The sequence below is a fragment of the Saccoglossus kowalevskii genome, chromosome 11 (genome assembly GCF_978046115.1).
Source record: "Saccoglossus kowalevskii chromosome 11, keSacKowa6.1, whole genome shotgun sequence".
Classification (NCBI taxonomy): Eukaryota; Metazoa; Hemichordata; class Enteropneusta; family Harrimaniidae; genus Saccoglossus; species Saccoglossus kowalevskii.
This window is the reverse complement of record NC_140651.1, coordinates 33,383,264-33,407,903: the sequence shown is the minus strand read 5'-3', so window position 1 is coordinate 33,407,903 and position 24,640 is coordinate 33,383,264. Positions and strand designations below refer to the sequence as shown.

The following is a 24,640-nucleotide window of genomic DNA, read 5'->3' as shown; positions in this document are numbered from 1 at the left end:
AAAATTGTTTATTGCGTAAAAAACAAGGGGTGAACGCAAAATAGCTGTGACAGCTTTCTGCCTTCAGGGCAGCGCGTTCACCGCTGATCTTTTTCAGAATCATAACAGTCAGCAAGTCTATAAAATATATATTAAAGCAGAAACGGTAGTTCTCTTTTTGAAATATGTCGTGGTCTTTTTGGTTTGTGCTTCCTTAGAAACGATTCAAGCACATCGTACAAGGAGAGCCGCTAAGCAAGTGTCGCACTCGTTCGGCTTTAGCGTCGTCGACAATGAAACCAATGTTGCAATCATGTAGCAACCCGTACCTTGGAGAGTGGTTGAAATCACGTTATTTTGGCTTTATAAAATATTTTGTAGCAGCTTGCGAATCCATAACTGGGCCAGCAATTTTGCAATGTCACGCCGAAGACTGCCAACTTTTTTACCATCTTTCATCACCGCTATGGCATTTCTGTCATGAAAACTATTCTTCTGTCGTTGGATAAAAAAAAACTTCCTATTTTAAGTCCACCGCAATATCCATATAGTTAGACATTCCAACTGCTGGAACTTGCTGAATGATAACTTTCACTGTGATTGATAAGCGTTGAGTCTGATAAGAAAGCAATGACACGGTTTGACCTTTATGATGAAATACTAGTAGTGATGTCATTCTTAGCCAATCAGTAAAGCAGATGCATAAAGGTCAAAGATGATTGCCAGACTATAAACAAAAGCATCGTGCGCCATCGCAGCGGAGCAACCCCTATTTTTCTTGTCTCTTTATTATGATTAGACATGAATGAAAAGTGCCAAGCTGACAGACTGCGAAATTCGCCAAGTTCAAATTGTGTGGGACGATATCGACGAACTTCAGGCATAAGTTGTAGGGATTTTGTTCGACGGCTACAGTGACGCTGTCTTGGACTTTGAGGGTTGTGAGTTTGACGAAGATGACAATGAACGTACAAATAAAGATCTGAGAAGTTTTTTTCAAACAGCTATGAATTTTTATAATTTTTACTGTGTAAATTTGTAAATTATTATTGATCTTGTATGACGGTTGATTCGTAATTTGTCGAGACCAGAAATCATTTTCCGCAGTTTAACCCCTGACATTTTAATTCATTTTGAGTTCACGCGTATTGGGCGTGTTTGTTGGCGGGAAAATCCTAATTCAAATGATTCCTCACTGTCTATTTTTAGCTCCGCTGTCGACTTTGTCGAGCGGAGCTTATCATATGAGTGATTGTCCGTCGTCGTCGTCGTCCGTGTCAATGTTTTACTTTTTCGACTTCTTCTTGAAAACTACAAGCCTAAATGCTTTGATACTTGGTATATATGTACCTTGGGGAGACCTCTCTTAGGTTTGTTCATTTCATGTTGATATCTTTAATTCTCTAATTTTGGTGAATATTTTTGTCATTTTTTGGTGAAAAGTGATATTTTCGACTTCTTGTTAGAAACCAAAAGTTCAATTGCTTTGATATTACATATATAGGTACTACATGTAGACCTCTCTCAGATTTGTTAATTTTGTAATGATATCTTTAATTCTTTAATTTTGGTGAATATTTTTGTCATTTTTGGTAAAAACTGATATTTTCGACTTCTTGATAAAAACCGCAAGTCCAATTGCTTTGATACTACATATATAGGTACTACATGTGAACCTCTCTCAGATTTGTTCATTTCGTGATGATATCTTCAATTCTCTAATTTTGGTGAATATTTTTGTCATTTTTGGTAAAAACTGATATTTTCGACTTCTTGTTAAAAACCGCAAGTGCAATTGCTTTGATATTACATATATAGGTACTACATGTGTACCTCTCTCAGATTTGTTCATTTTGTAATGATATCTTTAATTCTCTAATTTTGGTGAATATTTTTGTAATTTTTGGTAAAAACTGATATTTTCGACTTCTTGTTAAAAACCGCAAGTGCAATTGCTTTGATATTACATATATAGGTACTACATGTGGACCTCTCTCAGATTTGTTCATTTTGTAATGATATCTTTAATTCTCTAATTTTGGTGAATATTTTTGTCATTTTTGGTAAAAACTGATATTTTCGACTTCTTGTTAAAAACCGCAAGTGCAAATGCTTTGATATTACATATATAGGTACTACATGTGGACCTCTCTCAGATTTGTTCATTTTGTAATGATATCTTTAATTCTCTAATTTTGGTGAATATTTTTGTCATTTTTTGGTGAAAAGTGATATTTTCGACTTCTTGTTAGAAACCAAAAGTTCAATTGCTTTGATATTACATATATAGATACTACATGTAGACCTTTCTCAGATTTGTTCATTTCGTGATGATATCTTCAATTCTCTAATTTTGGTGAATATTTTTGTCATTTTTGGTAAAAAGTGATATTTTTGACTTCTTGTTAAAAACCGTTAGTCCGATTGCTTTGATATTACATATATAGGTACTACATGTGGACCTCTCCCAGATTTGTTCATTTTGTGATGATATCTTTAATTCTCTAATTTTGGTGAATATTTTTGTCATTTTTGGTAAAAAGTGATATTTTCGACTTCTTGTTAAAAACCGCAAGTGCAATTGCTTTGATATTACATATATAGGTACTACATGTGGACCTCTCTCAGATTTGTTCATTTTGTAATGATATCTTTAATTCTCTAATTTTGGTGAATATTTTTGTCATTTTTGGTAAAAAGTGATATTTTTGACTTCTTGTTAAAAACCGCAAGTCCGATTGCTTTGATATTACATATATAGGTACTACATGTGGACCTCTCTCAGATTTGTTCATTTTGTGATGATATCTTCAATTCTCTAATTTTGGTGAATATTTTTGTCATTTTTGGTAAAAACTGATATTTTCGACTTCTTGTTAAAAACCGCAAGTGCAATTGCTTTGATATTACATATATAGGTACTACATGTGGACTTCTCTCAGATTTGTTCATTTTGTAATGATATCTTTAATTCTCTAATTTTGGTGAATATTTTTGTCATTTTTGGTAAAAACTGATATTTTCGACTTCTTGTTAAAAACCGCAAGTGCAAATGCTTTGATATTACATATATAGGTACTACATGTGGACCTCTCTCAGATTTGTTCATTTTGTAATGATATCTTTAATTCTCTAATTTTGGTGAATATTTTTGTCATTTTTTGGTGAAAAGTGATATTTTCGACTTCTTGTTAAAAACCGCAAGTCCAATTGCTTTGATACTACATATATAGGTACTACATGTGGACCTCTCTCAGATTTGTTCATTTTGTAATGATATCTTTAATTCTCTAATTTTGGTGAATATTTTTGTCATTTTTGGTAAAAAGTGATATTTTCGACTTCTTGTTAAAAACCGCAAGTGCAATTGCTTTGATATTACATATATAGGTACTACATGTGGACCTCTCTCAGATTTGTTCATTTTGTAATGATATCTTTAATTCTCTAATTTTGGTGAATATTTTTGTCATTTTTGGTAAAAAGTGATATTTTTGACTTCTTGTTAAAAACCGCAAGTCCGATTGCTTTGATATTACATATATAGGTACTACATGTGGACCTCTCTCAGATTTGTTCATTTTGTGATGATATCTTCAATTCTCTAATTTTGGTGAATATTTTTGTCATTTTTGGTAAAAACTGATATTTTCGACTTCTTGTTAAAAACCGCAAGTGCAATTGCTTTGATATTACATATATAGGTACTACATGTGGACTTCTCTCAGATTTGTTCATTTTGTAATGATATCTTTAATTCTCTAATTTTGGTGAATATTTTTGTCATTTTTGGTAAAAACTGATATTTTCGACTTCTTGTTAAAAACCGCAAGTGCAAATGCTTTGATATTACATATATAGGTACTACATGTGGACCTCTCTCAGATTTGTTCATTTTGTAATGATATCTTTAATTCTCTAATTTTGGTGAATATTTTTGTCATTTTTTGGTGAAAAGTGATATTTTCGACTTCTTGTTAAAAACCGCAAGTCCAATTGCTTTGATACTACATATATAGGTACTACATGTGGACCTCTCTCAGATTTGTTCATTTTGTAATGATATCTTTAATTCTCTAATTTTGGTGAATATTTTTGTCATTTTTGGTAAAAAGTGATATTTTCGACTTCTTGTTAAAAACCGCAAGTGCAATTGCTTTGATATTACATATATAGGTACTACATGTGGACCTCTCTCAGATTTGTTCATTTTGTAATGATATCTTTAATTCTCTAATTTTGGTGAATATTTTTGTCATTTTTGGTAAAAAGTGATATTTTTGACTTCTTGTTAAAAACCGCAAGTCCGATTGCTTTGATATTACATATATAGGTACTACATGTGGACCTCTCTCAGATTTGTTCATTTTGTGATGATATCTTCAATTCTCTAATTTTGGTGAATATTTTTGTCATTTTTGGTAAAAAGTGATATTTTCGACTTCTTGTTGAAAACTGTAAGTCCGATTGCTTTGATATTACATATATAGGTACTACATGTGGACCTCTCTCAGATTTGTTCGTTTTGTGATGATATCTTCAATTCTCTAATTAATTTATTTTGGTGAATATTTTTGTAATTTTTGGTAAAAAGTGATATTTTCGACTTCTTGTTAAAAACTGTAAGTCCGATTGCTTTGATACTATTCATATTGTTCATTTTCTAATGATGTCTTCACTTCTTTAATTGAAATGTGCATTGCTAACAGCGGAGCTATCTCAGCCGATAGGCTGCTTGTTATTATTTCTGGTTTATTTGTCACATTATAGGCAATACATTTTTTTTGTTTTACTTCTAATGTTGCATATTGTTCATTTATTTCTGTTGCATGTTTTCATTTGCCATTCTATTCCCCGCCGCAGTTCGATTTGCGTGTTGTCAATTTTCGTGAATTTTCGTTTTTTTGCTGGGTATCTCCTGGCAAACGCCCACCCCTTCTTTTTGGCAATTTTCCATGTTCAGGACCCTGGGCTTATACCCGGATAAATACAGTATTTTCATTGAAAAATCCACCTACTCTGATTTTCAACGTCGACAGTTGGACCACCCAAAACAAAAGAAACTATTGAAGCAGCTAATCTAAAATTTTATACATTTTTTCTTCTTGATGGATTAAAAAGTAGACAGCGCAATTTTCTCCAAAAAAATAACATTAACGAACCTCGTGCGCCAAATACAATTATTTTGTTTCATTTTATTAGTAACAAAAGTATATTCTAAAAGAAGTTTAAAATAAAAACGAACCCAACTGCATTGCTTAGTAGCAAATGATCGTGGTATTGCAATCTGGCCATGCTGCATTTTACAATTGTTGATTATTACCTAGTAATGATTATAATAATGTGCAAAAAATAAATTCGTTGAATTGTTATGAAATGGAAAGAAATTTCAAATTTCATTGTAAGCGAATGATTTCGATCGCATTTTCAGCGCTCAATGCTGTGGAAATGAATATCCATCATTGTTTGACCTGAGACTGTGTTCTTTGACCTGACAGGTCAAATCGATAACTAACCAATGAAAACGATAGATGATGCCAACGTGTTCAAAATACCATAGCTCATTTAAATATGTTAATGTTATTGAACGCAGTACGAAAGATTTGCCGATGTTTGCCAATCTTTTGGCTTGGATTTTTATGGGAAGGCAGCATGATTTGTTTTTAGCTCCGCTGTCGACTTTGTCGAGCGGAGCTTATCATATGAGTGATTGTCCGTCGTCGTCGTCCGTGCCAATGTTTTACTTTTTCGACTTCTTCTTGAAAACTACAAGCCTGAATGCTTTGATACTTGGTGTATATGTACCTTGGGTAGACCTCTCTTAGGTTTGTTCATTTCATGATGATATCTTCAATTCTCTAATTTTGGTGAATATTTTTGTCATTTTTGGTAAAAAGTGATATTTTCGACTTCTTGTTAAAAACCGCAAGTGCAATTGCTTCGATATTACATATATAGGTACTACATGTGGACCGCTCTCAGATTTGTTCATTTTGTATTGATATCTTTAATTCTCTAATTTTGGTGAATATTTTTGTCATTTTTGGTAAAAAGTGATATTTTCAACTTCTTGTTAAAAACCAAAAGTTCAATTGCTTTGATATTACATATATAGATACTACATGTAGACCTTTCTCAGATTTGTTCATTTCGTGATGATATCTTCAATTCTCTAATTTTGGTGAATATTTTTGTCATTTTTGGTAAAAAGTGATATTTTTGACTTCTTGTTAAAAACCGTTAGTCCGATTGCTTTGATATTACATATATAGGTACTACATGTGGACCTCTCCCAGATTTGTTCATTTTGTGATGATATCTTCAATTCTCTAATTTTGGTGAATATTTTTGTAATTTTTGGTAAAAAGTGATATTTTCGACTTCTTGTTAAAAACCAATAGTTCAATTGCTTTGATATTACATATATAGATACTACATGTAGACCTTTCTCAGATTTGTTCATTTTGTGATGATATCTTCAATTCTCTAATTTTGGTGAATATTTTTGTCATTTTTGGTAGAAAGTGATATTTTTGACTTCTTGTTAAAAACCAAATGTTCAATTGCTTTGATATTACATATATAGATACTACATGTAGACCTTTCTCAGATTTGTTCATTTCGTGATGATATCTTCAATTCAATTTTGTCCGATTGCTTTGATACTATACATATTGTTCATTTTCTAAAGATGTCTTCAGTTCTTTAATTGAAATGTGCATTGCTAACAGCGGAGCTATCTCAGCCGATAGGCTGCTTGTTAAATAAAAAAAATTAGTTGTTTTCAAAGGATAAATCGCCCTGGTTATTTTATTTTTTTAAAAACCCTACTGTTCAATGGCCCTGGGCAAATTTACGGCAGAATCCGGTATATGAGGGTAAAATGTCTGTTGCTGTCATTAACCATGTCATTAACCATGTTATTGTTACAGTTAATCAAAAAATTTTTGTCTGATCATTTTCAAATTTGGTCCTTATTAATCACTATGCATTGTTAAACAAGTGCAATTTTCAAGTTATGAGATAAAATTAGGCTAGTGTAGGAGTGTTCAAAATGTGTCATAATAGTTTACTAGACAACAGGGCAGGTAACTTTAAAAACAATCTGGTTCATAATCAACTGGAACTCCCGCATATTGTGAGAATTCACTGAAATCATGCATAGTGTGAGAGCTCGTTAAATTATGCATCGTTCATGGATTGTTGTTGTTTATCCTTGTTACATGTTGCATGTGTCAAAACAGTCGCATCAGAACCCTACGTAAATAATTTTGACAATTATCTTACACCCGTAGGCATTTTTTGATTTTTCTAAAGAGTAACATTTTATTTATTTTTTCCAAAAATCTGCTTGACCACAGGGCTAGTAACTTGAAATTTTCACCAGCCTGACTGAATAGTTACCTGTGAGCGTGTACGAGCGAGCAGTAATTTGCAGTATTAATTGAGAAACTTGTTGGCTAGTATTTTCTTGCAAAATTTTTAGAAATGTTTATTCAATTCAATTTAATATTTACAATAAGGGACATTATGATTAATACTGTACATGCATTATTTGAAGAACATGAATAATTAATTATCATTTTTATGTAATTATGATGACTTCATAGATCATTTTGGTCAGGATTGTTTCCATCTTAATTTTAGACAGTATTTCTTTCACAAAATGTTTAGATATATTATTGCATTGTTTTAGGACTTTTAGATTCACTTTTGGCATGCAAATAAAAGATTATGCATTGTTCGTTTGTATCCAACCATCCATTTGTCATTTACTCTAGATTATCAATGGGCAAGGTTGCCGTAGGTTACACTATGTTTTTAAAAAATGCAAAACCATTTGATAGCCAGTATGGGAGTTTAGTTGTGTTTGGACTGTATTCCCAAGCTTTCTTTGATTTTAAAATGAAATTAGAACATATCTCAGACTCAAAGTTGCTTCAGAGACTGGGATATTTGCCGGCATTGTATTAATGTTGGTATTTAAGAATGCTTAGTAAATCATTTACTGCACTCAAATATTAATTTATTAAAATACTTTTATCTTTACAGTGACACCTGTGAATATTGTTGAGAAGGAAACCAAACAAGAATGTGCTAATGATGAAATGAGCAGCAATGAACATGTGAAGCCTAATGAAAATGTTGACAAAGGAGATGCAAGTGAGAAAGTATTGGGTGACAGTGAAGCAGAGATTCAGTCTTTGAATGAGGACAGTAATACAGAAACCAAAATTGTAACGCCGGAAAATAAAATGAAGCAAAATGTTGATGAAGTGATGGAGGTAGATGAAGTTCTATCAGTTAAGGCTATGGATACTGAGGATGTTGCCATGGAAAGTGATGTTGAAAGTCAGAAATACAGTGAATGTGAGAACATGGATGTTACAGAAGGAGAGATGACAAATGTGAACTTAGGGATTGTTGAGGGTAATGAAAAAGTCGGTGATAATGCAAAAAATGAAACCAGCGCAGGTGAATGTCTAAATGACCAGCAGCAATTAGTGGCAGGTAATAACCTAGTGGTGTCTGAACATCAACAGTTGACTGAAAATATCCACTCGCCATCAGACAATAGGATAAAAAATGAAAAAATCTTAGCAGATAACCAAATAAAAGATAACCAGTCAGAAGTTGAAGAAGCAGTCTCTGTAGATGACCTTTCAGAACAGAAAAATGTCCAAACGGTCTTTGAACATGAACATTCAAAACCAGAAGATAGCCAAACAGCATTTTTCGATGACCAGTCAGAAACAGTAGATGTCCAACCATTAACTGGAGATGACCCTTCAGAACCAGAAGATATCAGAACAGCATCGTTGGATGACAAGTCAGCAACAGATGACCAAATAGTCTCTGCGAAAGAACCTTCAGAACAAGAAGATATCCAATCAGCAACTTTGGATGACCAGTCTGAAACAGAGGATGTCCAACCAGTCAGTGAGGATGAACCAGAAGATATCCAATCAGAAACTTTGGATGACAAGTCTAAAGTGGAAGATGTCCAACCAGTCAGTGAAGATGAACATTCGAACCCTGAAGGTATACTGTCAGAAATTGTCTTACTATCAGATGATGAGAATCACTCTGTGTCTTGTCCTGAAGTTGATGATGGAAGTAACCAGTCAAATGAAAATGAACTGGAATCACATGCCCAACAAATAACTGATGCAGGTGGAACCATGAATGTGCAGTCAGAAACTAAAGACAGTGAGGAATGCGAGACAATAGCTGTGCAGTCAGAAAGTCAAAATAGTCAGAAAGGCAATACAACAGGTGTGCATTCAGAAGCCAAGGATAGCCAGGAAGGTGAGACACCAGGCATTCAGTCAGAAGCTGGGGATGGCCAGGATGGTAAGACACCAAGTGTTCAATCAGAAGCGGCAGATGGCCAGGAAAGTGAGACACCAGACGTGCAGTCAGAAGCCGGAGATGGCCAGGAAGGTGAGACTCGAGGCGTGCAGTCAGAAGCTGGGGATGGCCAGGAAGTCGAGACACCAGGCGTGCAGTCAGAAGCTAGGGATGGCCAGGAAGGTGAGACACCAGGTATGCAGTCAGAAGCTGGGGATGACCAGAAAGGTGAGACACCAGGTGTGCAGTCAGAAGCTGGGGACAGCCAGGAAGGCGAGACACCAGGTGTGCAGTCAGAAGCTGGGGATGGCCAGGAAGGCGAGACACCAGGCGTGCAGTCAGAAGCTGGGGATGGCCAGGAAGGTGAGACACCAGGTATGCAGTCAGAAGCTAGGGATGGCCAGGAAGGTGAGACACCAGCTATGCAGTCAGAAGCTGGGGATGACCAGAAAGGTGAGACACCAGGTGTGCAGTCAGAAGCTGGGGATGACCAGAAAGGTGAGACACCAGGTGTGCAGTCAGAAGCTGGGGATAGCCAGGAAAGTGAGACACCAGGCGTGCAGTCAGAAGCTGGGGATGGCCAGGAAGGCGAGACACCAGGTGTGCAGTCAGAAGCCAGGGATGGCCAGGAAGGTGAGACACCAGGTATGCAGTCAGAAGCTGGGGATGACCAGAAAGGTGAGACACCAGGTGTGCAGTCAGAAGCCGGGGATAGCCAGGAAAGTGAGACACCAGGCGTGCAGTCAGAAGCCGGGGATGGCCAGGAAAGTGAGACTTCATGCGTGCAGTCAGAAGCTGGGGATGGCCAGGAAGGTCAGACACCAGGTGTGCATTCAGAAGCTGGGGATGGCCAGGAAAGAGCGACACCAGGCGTGCAGTCAGAAGCTGGGGATGGCCAGGAAAGAGCGACACCAGGCGTGCAGTCAGAAGCTGGGGATGGCCAGGATGGTGAGACACCAGGTGTGCAGTCAGAAGCCGGGGATAGCCAGGACCAAAGATCAAGTAAATCTGAAGATGATATAGTTAAAGATGCAGGGAGTACCAGTGACCCACCTGTGCAAGATAACCAAGATAATGACATTGAATCAGGTACACAGCAAGTATCTGAAAATGTTAGTAGTTCTGATGTGGTTACGAAAGATGACACTCAAGATTTTGCCCAAGATGAACCCATCTTAACCGATCCTAAAGTTGACATGGAAATCCCAATGGAAGTGGATGAAGTTCCTGACAGTCCCATGGAAGTTGAAACACAGGATGGAAAGCAGTCCTGTAATAACCATGTGGAGAAAGTGAAAATTTCTAAAACTGGGATGGATTCCAAAGGTGCTGTACTTGATGATGATTTGATTGTAGTGGGAGAACGAGATAAAACCAAACCAATGGAAATCATAGATTTGATAGAAGACGAAAGTGATGAGAAAAATAAAGAAGATGGTGGCCAGCTTAATATTAGTCACAGTCGATCTAGGAATATATCAGATATCATTTCGAAAATTGTACAACAGAAACAAAGTACAGAGGTGGATAAGGTAATGCATTCATTGTAATATAATTTTGTGTGCTCTCCCTTACAGCGTAATGATCTCATAATGGTAAATAATGTTATTTTATGTGTGAACTATGGACACTTTGGTGATCCAGGCTTATCAGTGATAAAGCTAATTAATATATGTTTAAATTTTGCAGAATAAAACGGTAAACAAGACATCATGTCCAATTAAAATAAAGGAAGAGGATGAGAGTCATGTGAATGTAAGTCAAACTGTGCTACGCTGTACAAACAAGGGAAACTGAAATAATCTATATAAACTATTTTATTTCAGGAAAAAACAATGTTGATAAGAAAGTGCACAATTGAAAAAAAAATAAAGAATGCATTTAGTGATTACACATTTCATTACCATGACTACTGAAAAAAGGGGGCTTCAAATGCATGATGAAACATTAGCACAATGTCTCCTAATGATTGTCTCTCATCTCTGCAACCACAGGTGTGTGGTTTCAATAGCCCTACATTACCTGAAATTTATTGCCTAACCAAATTTAAATCAAACATTTCTAAAATTTTGAAGGGCATCAATATATTAGGTGGGCATTGAATCCCTTGCTTCCATGGCCTCTACAATTTGCAAACCCACATGTAAGCCTCAGCACACATCTAGATCGTCCAAGCTCACAACTAGTTTAATTGGTGGGTATTTCTGTTAAACGACATGTACCGTACTTGTCCAACCCGTTGCCCAGCATACTCTGCTCCAAAATCATGTTGTTTTTTTTGGGGTGGGGTGGGGGGTGGGGGACATTTAGTCATGCACTGCCTTGGTAACATGTCAATTTTCATTCAACATGTGCCAGATAAAGGGGGAAATTAAATTGTGCATTGAATTGCTTCATCATTATTGATTTTCATAACACTGAAAATTTAGGAACAAACATTTTTATTACAATATTATTTACATACTATCCTAATTAATGAAAATAGTCAAAGTCAAAAGCTTCATCATTAGTGTCTTGTTAGTACACAAAGTTTTCATGCAAAAGTTATTTCCACTATGTTTTTCTGCATCATTTGACCTGCAAGAATTTCCGAATATTGATATAATTTTTTTACAACGCAATGCTGAATTGAATTACCAATGTTTAAAATGATCTGTTGGCATTCATTTTGACGAACAAAACTGCTAAACTGAGCCTGGAATAAGTATTAAACACCTTTCACAACCGTCAAGTTGAATTGCAGTTCCACCTGTTCACACCCCATTCAAGATAGTCAAAATGGAAACAATTTATTCAGATAAGGAAAACAATGTTCACTGACCAGGTTTCATGATTTCATTGTCTAATTTTGGGCATTTCGGAATAGGTGGGCGATAAGTCAAATTAAAATAAAATCACTCAAAAGTGCTTAGTCAAGTATGGGCATTTCTAACCCACTTTTGGTTCACTCATGCCCCCCCTCCTTCTTACTGGTTTGCTGAGTGGCTTATTGCTTTAGTGTGAAACAGTAGCATTGTCATTTTAATAATCAGGCTGGTTGGATAAAAAAGAAAATTAGGAAAGGTATTATAGCGTATGCTAAATGTGTTGCCTTTTAATGTCAGCTTTTTTTGTGTTTTTCTGTTGTACAGCATAGCAAACAGACTTCCACAAGTGCATACACTGCAACAAGTATGGTCGCAACTACAACAACAACAACATCAACAACTGAAAAGCAAACAGAGTCTGCTGAAAAAAATAAAGTTGGTCAGTTGATTATTGTCACCTTTATATAGATAATTTGCAATTCCATGGAAAGATAATTAAATGCCTCATGATAGTAGGAGGCAATTACAGTTTTGTTCTTTTTTGAAGGTACATGCAGTCAGGAAATTGGGACTTGTGGATTTACTTCTATTCGTCCATCCTTTCATTTTGCATTTCTAGACTGCTCATGTTCAAACTTTAATCAGCATGCATACATTTTGAGATGCATATACATCTGTATTTGTTTTATGATCTGATTGAATATTCAAGCAGTATGTAATCTATTTTAATGCTAATAATTCCTCCAAATCAATTAATTCTGCCACTCTGTAGCTGGATCTCAGTCATGTATGGGCAGATTTTGTTGAAACATGGTACATACATACATACATTAGACAGCACATCAAATTGTATTTAAAATGCCTGACTGGTGATTATTTTAACAAATGCTGTATCTTTGACATGTTCAAACTTCACATGTACATCATACATCAAGTCACACTTGCGCATTTGTGTCGCAATCTGATTGTTGATACTTGAATGCATCTATTTTAAAGCTTAGAATCAAATAAATATTTTCTCAAAAGTTCTGATTCGGTTTTACTATTGCATGTATGGGACTTGTTGATATGTGCATGTAATAATACATAGATAATATTTTGTTCTTTACAGATGAAGATGATGTAGAAATAACTCAAATTATACATACAGGACGACGTCCACAACCATCATGCAGTCAGTGTAAACAAACAAAGACATTAACTCAGACGTTAGATTGGAACAGACAGAGATACCGATTTTGTTGTTTGTCATGCATGGATTTATTTGCAAGAAAAAATGCTCTACGAGTTGATAGGAGTTCTCATAGCACACAACCATCAACAAAAACGTGTGGCTACTGTAAAGGAGTCATAGCTACCGTAAATGCAGACAAGTTCACTAGGACCTTGTCAGATAAGGAGTTGCAGTTTTGTTCTCAAGGCTGTTTAGATGAAATGCGTCAACGTATAAAAGTGTGTGGACATTGTTCCAAGGATATTGTGAGTAATGACTCTGTTTTGGCTCAGGTTGGCACCAAGGGAGAATTCAAAGAGTTCTGTAACCAGGATTGTGTTTCACAGTTTGAAGCCAAAAGAAAGAAAAGTAAAGAAATCATGAAATGCTCAGTTTGTGAAAAGCCAGGACAGGTAAAGTCAGACAATGATAGTATTCATTGTGAATCGTGCTAAGTTAGTTAACTAACTTGAAGGAATATGTACATGTCAATTATCCACTCTGCCATAAGTGATGGCTCCTAACCATGAAATCTGCCACGCTGTCCACTCTGCCAAAAGTGATGGCTGCTAACTATGAAATCTGGCACACTGTCCACTCTGCCATAAGTGATGGCTCCTAACCATGAAATCTGGCACATTATCCACTCTGCCATAAGTGATGGCTGCTAACCATGAAATCTGCCACACCGTCCACTTGGCCATAAGTGATGGCTTCTAACCACGAAATCTGGCACACTATCCACTCTGCCATAAGTGATGGCTGCTAACCATGAAATCTGCCACGCTGTCCACTCTGCCATAAGTCACGGCTGCTAACCCTGAAATCTGGCACACTGTCCACTCTGCCATAAGTGATAGCTCCTAACCATGAAATCTGGCACATTATCCACTCTGCCATAAGTGATGGCTGCTAACCATGAAATCTGCCACACCGTCCACTTGGCCATAAGTGATGGCTTCTAACCATGAAATCTGGCACACTATCCACTCTGCCATAAGTGACAATTGCTTCTATGCTATCGATAAAGAGCCACTGCTCGAAACGTCTAGCTATTTTTAATAGTTATTTAGGACTACGATTACCAAATATTATCTTCAATATATCTGCCATAAGTGATGGCTGCTAACCATGAAATCTGCCACGCTATCCACTCTGCCATAAGTGATGGCTGCTAACCATGAAATCTGGCACACTGTCCACTCTGCCATAAGTGATAGCTCCTAACCATGAAATCTGGCACATTATCCACTCTGCCATAAGTGATGGCTGCTAACCATGAAATCTGCCACACCGTCCACTTGGCCATAAGTGATGGCTTCTAACCATGAAATCTGGCACACTATCCACTCTGCCATAAGTGACACTTGCTTCTATGCTATCGATAAAGAGCCACTGCTCGAAACGTCTAGCTATTTTTAATAGTTATTTAGGACTACGATTACCAAATATTATCTTCAATATATCTGCCATAAGTGATGGCTGCTAACCATGAAATCTGCCACGCTATCCACTCTGCCATAAGTGATGGCTGCTAACCATGAAATCTGGCACACTGTCCACTCTGCCATAAGTGATAGCTCCTAACCATGAAATCTGGCACATTATCCACTCTGCCATAAGTGATGGCTGCTAACCATGAAATCTGCCACACCGTCCACTTGGCCATAAGTGATGGCTTCTAACCATGAAATCTGGCACACTATCCACTCTGCCATAAGTGATGGCTGCTAACCATGAAATCTGCCACGCTGTCCACTCTGCCATAAGTCACGGCTGCTAACCCTGAAATCTGGCACACTGTCCACTCTGCCATAAGTGATGGCTGCTAACCATGAAATCTGCCACGCTATCCACTCTGCCATAAGTGATGGCTGCTAACCATGAAATCTGGCACACTGTCCACTCTGCCATAAGTGATAGCTCCTAACCATGAAATCTGGCACATTATCCACTCTGCCATAAGTGATGGCTGCTAACCATGAAATCTGGCACACTATCCACTCTGCCATAAGTGATGGCTGCTAACCATGAAATCTGGCACACCGTCCACTCTGCCATAAGTGATGGCTTCTAACCATGAAATATGGCACATTATCCACTCTGCCATAAGTGATGGCTGCTAACCATGAAATCTGGCACACTATCCACTCTGCCATAAGTGATGGCTTCTAACCATGAAATCTGGCACACTGTCCACTCTGCCATAAGTGATGGCTGCTAACCATGAAATCTGCCACGCTGTCCACTCTACCATAAGTGATGGCTCCTAACCATGAAATCTGGCACATTATCCACTCTGCCATAAGTGATGGCTCCTAACCATGAAATCTGGCATACTATCCACTCTGCCATAAGAGATGGCTGCTAACCATGAAATCTGGCACACTGTCCACTCTGCCATAAGTAATGGCTCCTAACCATGAAATCTGGCACATTATCCACTCTGCCATAAGTGATGGCTGCTAACCACGAAATCTGGCACACTATCCACTCTGCCATAAGTGATGGCTGCTAACCATGAAATCTGGCACACCGTCCACTCTGCCATAAGTGATGGCTGCTAACCATGAAATCTGGCACACCGTCCACTCTGCCATAAGTGATGGCTTCTAACCATGAAATCTGGCACACCGTTCACTCTGCCATAAGTGATGGCTTCTAACCATGAAATCTGGCACACTATCCACTCTGCCATAAGTGATGGCTTCTAACCATGAAATCTGGCACACTGTCCACTCTGCCATAAGTGATGGCTTCTAACCATGAAATCTGGCACACTATCCACTCTGCCATAAATGATGGCTCCTAACCATGAAATCTGCCACAATGTCCACTCTGCCATAAGTGATGGCTGCTAACCATGAATTCTGGCACACTGTCCACTCTGCCATAAGTGATGGCTTCTAACCATGAAATCTGGCACGCTGTCCACTCTGCCATAAGTGATGGCTCCTAGGGTACATGTTCATGACGATTTATTTCAAAATTAGATCAAAGATGGCCAACTGGTAGCCATCTTGTTTTTTGAAAATGTTGTATTTTGAACATGCTTTGTCAGTTTTCATTCAAATTTAGTACATAGATCATACATGTTAGGATACATGTCCCCGACTGTCCGTGAGTTCCCGAGTCTGTCCATCCGTCCTTGTTGTCCGTCCATCCCTCAGTCTGTCCAGAGTCATATTTCAGAATCCTGTAGACCGATTTCCGATTTCAAATTTAGTACATAGATTATATATGTTAGGATACATGTCCATGACGATTTATTTCACAATTGGATCAAAGATGGTCGACTAGCAGGCATTTTGTTTTTGTTTTTTTTAAGTGGTATCTTGGGCGTGCTCTGTCAGTTTCCATTCAAATTTAGCACATACATGTACTTTATACATGTTAGGATGCATGTCCATGACAATTTGTTTCAAAATCTGGTCAAGGATGGCCAATTGACAGCCATCTGACTTTTTGGCCTTACTACTATATTTCCACAATTTATGTACCATTCTCATTTGTATTTGGCACATACATCATACATATCAGTGTGTTTAATAATCTGTTCAAAGATGGCCGAATAACGGCTGTTTTTATTTTTGGCCATATTACTATTACTCGGAACACATGTTTTGATGTAAATAAACAATCTGTTGTATACGCCACTTGGAACTCAAGTTTCAAGGACACTCTCGCGACAACCCCTCCGCTTTAATATGACGAGCACAAAGAGAACTTAATTTAACTGGGACTGTGTCATTTTCAATGACTTGTTAGTCCCCGTTCGGACGCAGTCCGAAAACGGGGACTTATGTTTTGCCCTGTGTGCGTCCGTGCGTCCGTGCGTCCGTGCGTCCGTGATCACCTGTATCTTGAACATGCATGGACCGATTAAGTTCAAACTTCACTCATACATCACACCTTATATGGGACATATGCACATGCATTTTTTTCATGATCCGATTAACGATAGCCGAATAGCGGCCATTTTAAGGCCGAAAATGCATCAAAATCGCACATTTTCACCATTCCGGACCCGGATCTCAGTTATGCATGGACGGATTTTGTTCAAATTTGGTACATACATTAAACATAATAGGACCTTGATGCACGTCATTTTTTTTTTTGGATCGGGTTCGAAATGGCCGACTGGCGGCCATTTTGTTTTAAAGAATTCAGTTCTGGATCCGTATCCGAGACATGTCTGGATTGATCAAGTTCAAACTTCACACACACAAGGTACATCATGTCACAAATATGTATGTGCATTTGTTTCATGATCTCATTAACGATAGCCGAATAGCGGCCATTTTAAGGCCGAAAATGCATCAAAATCGCACATTTTCACCATTCCGGACCCGGATCTCAGTTATGCATGGACGGATTTTGTTCAAATTTGGTACATATATTAAACATAATAGGACCTTGATGCACGTCATTTTTTTTTTTGGATCGGGTTCGAAATGGCCGACTGGCGGCCATTTTGTTTTAAAGAATTTAGTTCTGGATCCGTATCTGAGACATGCTTGGATTGATCGAGTTCAAACTTCACACACACAAGGTACATCATGTCACAAATATGTATGTGCATTTGTTTCATGATCTCATTAACGATAGCCAATTGGCGGTCGCTTTAAGGCCGAAAATGCATTGAAATCGCACATTTTCACCATTCCGGACCCGGATCTCAGTTATGCATGGACGGATTTCATTCAAATTTGGTACATACATTAAACATAATAGGACCTTGATGCACGTCATTTTTTTTTCGGATCAAGTTCGAAATAGCCGACTGGCGGCCATTTTGTTTTAAAGAATTCAGTTCTGGATCCGTATCCGAGACATGTCTGGATTGATCAAGTTCAAACTTCACACACACAAGGTACATCATGTCACAAATATGTATGTGCATTTGTTTCATGATCTCATTAACGATAGCCAAATGGGGGGCCGCTTTAAGGCCGAAAATGCATTGAAATCGCACATTTTCACCATTCCGGACCCGTATCTCAGTTATGCATGGATGGATTTTGTTCAAATTTGGTACATACATTAAACATAATAGGACCTTGATGCACATCTTTTTTTTTTTCGGATCAAATTCGAAATGGCCGACTGGCGGCCATTTTGTTAAAGAATTCAGTTCTGGATCCGTATCCAAGACATGTCTGGATTGATCAAGTTCAAACTTCACACACACATAGTACATCATGTCACAAATAGATATGTGCATTTGTTTCATGATCTGCTTAACAATAGCGGAATGATGGCCATTTTAAGGCCGAAAATGCATCAAAATCACATATTTTCACAATTCCAGAACCGGATCTCAGTCATGCATGGATGGATTTTGTTCAGATTTAGCACAATGTGTTGTACATATGCAGGTGCATTTCGGTCATGATCTGCTTTGAATGTATATGTCACTCAAATATGAACGGAACGGGGACGTGTCATTGACAATGACTTGTTTAAATTGACTGTCACTGCCTCAGCATTTTATGGAATTATTAATAATATGTAAATAACCCTAGGATATTCAAGAAGCCTATTTAATCAATACATGTAGGAATATGTTAAATATTGTCAGGACTGCTTCAGTCAAAGGCAAATTAAACAAGCTTATCACAAAAAAATGAATGGGTAATGGGGTAATAGCCATGGTAATGAGGTCCTTTAATAGCAAAAAGTATGTATGTATTTACCACATACCATGTTGTAAGTAGCATTTAAAATACAAGTACTTTTGTCCAAACCTGTGATCAGATCCAAATGTGGTCAATTTAAGCCAAACTTAGTACAGAAAACTGATACTTATAGCCATATTAACTATTAGTATTTGTTTTTGTTGACAGGTGAAGCATGAAGTAAACTTCCAAGATGAAGTTCACAAGTTGTGCAGTGATGCTTGTTTTGCTGCTTTTAGATATGCACATAACTTAAGTATGAGTTGTTGTGATCAGTGTGGTGTCAATTGCTACAATGATAAGTTTACACCACAGTTTATGCAGTTTGAAGGAAAACCAAAACGTTTCTGCACTGTTAAGTGCATGGATCGATTCAAACAGTTTCATAAGAAGTTAGTCAATTGCCATTGGTGTAAAATGAAAAAGAACAACTTTGAAATGGTAGAACGTGTTGATTCTCACAATGAGCTTCAGCTCTTCTGTTCACTTCGGTGCCTGCAGTCATTTCGTGACAAAGTTGGTAATAATCAGGGTGTGCAGCAACCGTCGACCCGCCAAGCAACATCGCAGCAACCTAGTAAAGTGATTCCCAGTGTATCTCAGGCTACAACTATGTGTGATCACTGTAAAAAGGTGTCTGCACCATTATTCCATCTTACAATGAGTGATGGTAGTCTAAGAAATTTCTGTTGTTATAACTGTGTGATAGCATTTCAGGCACATTTTGCCACACCCACCGTAACACTACCACATCAGACATTGCAACTACAGTGTTCTCTGTGTCACATGAATTTCTCCAGTAAACCAGTCACTTTGGAATACAAAGGAAATTGTAATCAATTTTGTAGTCGAGTGTGTATGGAAGAATTCAAAAGAGTAAGTATATTTGGTTACATTTTCAAATTATCTAATTTTATTTTATCCTGTACTTTAGAAACAAATACAAATGATATCCTGTAAAATCACCATCTGACTGAAGTGCTTTATCTTTGACCCCTAACTGAGTCTTGTGTATAACATATGTCCTGTGCTATATGCGACCATATACAAATCTAAGCTAATCAAGGCAATGAATGGTATTGTGTTAGACAATATATGTATGCCACGTTCATGGTATGTACCCATTGTGCATGTACAGGTTTAGTAGCAGATAGGATAAGAAAAACATAGGTTTATGTCTGTGATGCAAATGTACTTAAAATGGCATGCAGTTAACTTGTTGCATCGTTTGTGATGAAGTTGAGACATGCTGAACAAGAAATGGACTGAAGGATGAAATATTATCTTGAATACTTATATATTGTTTGTAGATTAATGGTGTAACTGCTGTATGTGATGCCTGTCATATGGAAAAGATTTTGTTTGAAACTTGCAAGTTCTCAGGTCAAGATAGATCATTTTGTAGTGAAGGCAAGTATTGATTTGTATACTGCTAGTATAAATTCCAGGTACATGTGCTCTTCTGAAATATAAAATCAGAGATTCAAATGAAATGTCAAAGCAATTGGAATGAATTCACTATGGTCCTATTTTGAAATAGAATATACCATAAAGGCCTTAGAACTTTAGGTGAGTCAAAGCATGCATGCATCTCATTCATTGAAAAAATCTGTCATCAAACGAGCTGCTCTCTGATTGACATTCAATTAACAAACAAACCAAAACATGTTTCAATTTTGACAAAATTGTATTTATTGTTCATTTTCAAACGTGGTTGAATTAAATTAGCTAAATTGCAACTATGAGGATTTACAAATGATTAATATTAATGAGTTAAAGCTCATAAAAATAAAATACTAGTAGACAGGCAGATTTATGGAAGAAAGCTCAATGTCCTTTTATGTGTACTAAATGTCTTAGAACTTGACATGATCAGAGTTGTAGTCGTAAGTTGCACTGAGCATCTAGTGTATAAAACCTTGATACATTGGCTACAGTCAAATTGTGGATGCAATGCAAGGTTTGTATGTAAGATTAGTGCTTTCCTTATATTAAATATAAGCGTTATTCTCACCACAGGCTGCAAACTGTTGTTCAAGCAAGCGTTTACTAAGGGACTTGGACTGAAGTGTATAATCTGTGATTATTGTTCTCAAATGGGTAAAGCTTTGTGTGATAAAACCTTGGATGGCAAAAGAAAACAGTTCTGCAGTTTATCTTGCCGAGATAAATATGAATTGTGGTATAATCAAGCAGCTAGGTGAGTTTATGTACAGTGGATTTAATAAACTATGCCTTCCATCTAAATGTATTTTGTGCCGTTGTATCATGTCAATGAAATTGTAGTGGTTTGATTTTTTCATTTATATCATTTGTAGATTCGATCATCTTGCAATCCATTTTATCTCAATCAAAATCACATTACTTGGACTATTCTGTACTTACGGAAATGGCTACCTTCATTTCCTCTCTACAAACAGGTTGATTTATTGACTAATAAACAAGCTCACTGCTCTTCAAAACGCCAGTTTCAATAATTCAGAAATCACATGATTTGGTAGGCCTGCTTGCATATGATTTCCTGACCAGTGAATGAGGTATTTCAGATAGTGAATTGTGCATCACCAGTGGAATGGAGTGGTGGTGCACAGATTATATGAAATAATTGTAAAGTGCAGCATTTGTGATGTTAAGAGGTTAAGCAGCACACACAGTTCTGTCAATATTTATGCCGTTTATTTGCTACTGTTATGTGAGATGTTTTTGTAGTAATCCAATTTGAGTCGCTCCTAAATGGCAGGGTTCATAGTGTTGGGAATATTTTTTGGATTTTTTGAGGTTTGGAAAGTCTTTGAGTTGTCTTTAAATTACAGGAAAAATAAAAAAAATCTTTAAAAAATCCTCAAATTTCTTCATAGTTATTAATTCAATTTAGAAAGACCCAGTGGTCAGTTTGAACCCTGAAAGTATGTCTTAAAGTGTGTCTTGAACTTGTAAATAAATTATTGTTTTTGTGCACATATGAACTGCTATTTTGAACTTGGATGAGCTTTGGTGATGATGTTGGCCTGAATTAAGGGTCAAAATGTCTTGGGAAAAATGCAAGACAGTTTGGAAAAAGTTCTGGAAAAGTCTTGGAAATCATTTGGCTCTTGGTGCTATGGACCCTGAATGGCAGTACAACTGTTACAGTTGGGGATCTCTTTAATTGCAGGTGTGATGGCTGTAAACAACGTGGACGGAAATTGGAAGAGTCTTTCATATGGCGTGGTGAAATGAAACATGTTTGTAACCAGCAGTGTTTGTTGTTATTTTATACTCAACAAAATGTACCTAACATGACAACTCAGATGCAGCCTAAACTATCCAATGCTAACCCAGTCACTGGTAAGTTGTCCAGGATGGGTATCTTGACATGACACCGACTTGGGATGGAGAGTTGCCTACTTGGGAGGGAGAGTTGCCTACTTGGGAGGGGGAGTTGCCTACTTGGGAGGGGGAGTTGCCTACTTGGGAGGGGGAGTTGCCTACTTGGGAGGGAGAGTTGCCTACTTGGGAGGGAGCGTTGCCTACTTGGGAGGGAGCGTTGCCTACTTGGGAGGGAGCGTTGCCTACTTGGGAGGGAGCGTTGCCTACTTGGGAGAGAGTGTTGCCTACTTGGAAGGGAGAGTTGCCTACTTGGAGGGAGTGTTGCCTACTTGGAAGGGAGAGTTGCCTACTTGGGAGGGAGCGTTGCCTACTTGGAAGGGAGAGTTGCCTACTTGGGAGGGAGCATTGCCTACTTGGGAGGGAGCGTTGCCTACTTGGGAGGGTCTACTTGGGAGGGTGAGTCGCCTACTGGGGAGGGTGAGTCGCCTACTGGGGAGGGCGAGTCGCCTACTGGGGATGGCGAGTCGCCTACTGGGGATGGCGAGTCGCCTACTGGGGATGGCGAGTCGCCTACTGGGGAGGGAGAGTCGCCTACTGGGGAGGGCGAGTCGCCTACTGGGGAGGGCGAGTCGCCTACTGGGGAGGGCGAGTCGCCTACTGGGGAGGGCGAGTCGCCTACTGGGGAGGGCGAGTCGCCTACTGGGGAGGGCGAGTCGCCTACTGGGGAGGGCGAGTCGCCTACTGGGGAGGGCGAGTCGCCTACTGGGGAGGGCGAGTCGCCTACTGGGGAGGGCGAGTCGCCTACTGGGGAGGGCGAGTCGCCTACTGGGGAGGGCGAGTCGCCTGCTTGGGAGGGCGAGTCGCCTGCTGGGGAGGGCGAGTCGCCTGCTTGGGAAGGCGAGTCGCCTGCTTGGGAAGGCGAGTCGCCTACTGGGGAGGGCGAGTCGCCTGCTTGGGAAGGCGAGTCGCCTACTGGGGAGGGCGAGTCGCCTGCTTGGGAAGGCGAGTCGCCTGCTGGGGAGGGCGAGTCCGCCTACTTGGGAGGGCGAGTCGCCTACTTGGGAGGGCGAGTCGCCTACTTGGGAGGGCGAGTCGCCTACTTGGGAGGGCGAGTCGCCTACTTGGGAGGGCGGGTCGCCTACTTGGGAGGGCGAGTCGCCTACTGGGGATGGCGAGTTTGTTGACTGTATGAAGCAAACTATTAATGTTATAATTTATGGTGAGTGCATAAGCTATTGCAGAATATAACTGATACATTTACAACTAATTGTTTTTTTTTGTTTTTAGCTATGACTAACAGTTCCACACCAGTAATTGCCTCAGTAATGTCTCTGGCACCAGGTCAACAAAGCCAGGTAAACTTCCCCTCATCAGGTAAGTGTATTATATAATGTTATATCACTATAAGTGAAATTTTTGTTAAGTGAAATTTGCAAAATTAAATCCACATGAACTTGAAGAATAACAATAAAATTCATAGTTTCCATGTCATGTTCGTAAATTTAAAACCCAGTGAAAAGGCATTAATATATTGAAATTTAATGTCAGTAAAAATAAATGCCTTTACAGTTACCTTTATTGTAGTAGTGGTATACAATTCCAGCTAGTAATTTACCAGAAGTTGAAATGTGTCGCATTTATCAAAACTGTTGGCTCCAAATAAAAAATAGAACTACCCAATTTAGATAAGAAAACAGGTCTGACAGTGTATGAAAGTTGATTGTGTTGATTGTCATTAGATAAACTTTCTTATCTGAAGTATACGCACTTTGAATTAAAGGCCCAGGTATACTATAAATACGCTCCTAAACAATAAGGATTATTTCCTTGCTTGTCACGCTGTAGTAAACAGCTCCAGCCAAGCTCCGGTAAAAACGTGTTTTCTCGAACTTACACGTCGATTATGTCGTGCCAAAGTGGATGCATGTGTCTATGAATATCACAGCAGTGACTGTGTGTAATATTTATGACAATAAATTGTGTACGAGCTGAGATTTTGGCGAATAACAGTAAAAAACATGAACCGGGGAAAGGGATGCGCGACTAATCTTGAATAATTACTACTGTCAATCAAAGTCACGTGATGTTGGACCGCTGAAACAGGATGCGTCATAGGCTATGCAAGTGATTAACACCATGCATTAGAATAGCCACACCTCCAATTCACACTTGCCCGGGGCAAGTGAATTGGGCCTTTAACCATCATTTAGCTGAGTGATTGAGATATCTGAATTTTATTACAACAATGTCATTAGTGATCAATGCAGCAGTGTTTAATTACTTAAAATAATATGTGAATTGTG

General features: G+C 38.2%; 1 protein-coding gene across 1 annotated transcript in view; it reads left to right on the top strand.

The window, feature by feature from the left end:
• LOC102802634 (uncharacterized) overlaps positions 1-24,640 on the top strand; it is a 55,721-nt gene that overhangs the window by 10,293 nt on the left and 20,788 nt on the right. The window contains exons 3-11 of the mRNA XM_085505123.1: positions 8,032-10,862; positions 11,020-11,085; positions 12,462-12,576; positions 13,249-13,763; positions 19,197-19,904; positions 20,339-20,438; positions 21,048-21,228; positions 22,183-22,355; positions 23,625-23,711. Coding sequence (XP_085361249.1) covers positions 8,032-10,862; positions 11,020-11,085; positions 12,462-12,576; positions 13,249-13,763; positions 19,197-19,904; positions 20,339-20,438; positions 21,048-21,228; positions 22,183-22,355; positions 23,625-23,711 — 4,776 coding nt within the window. The remainder of the gene's footprint in view (positions 1-8,031; positions 10,863-11,019; positions 11,086-12,461; positions 12,577-13,248; positions 13,764-19,196; positions 19,905-20,338; positions 20,439-21,047; positions 21,229-22,182; positions 22,356-23,624; positions 23,712-24,640) is intronic.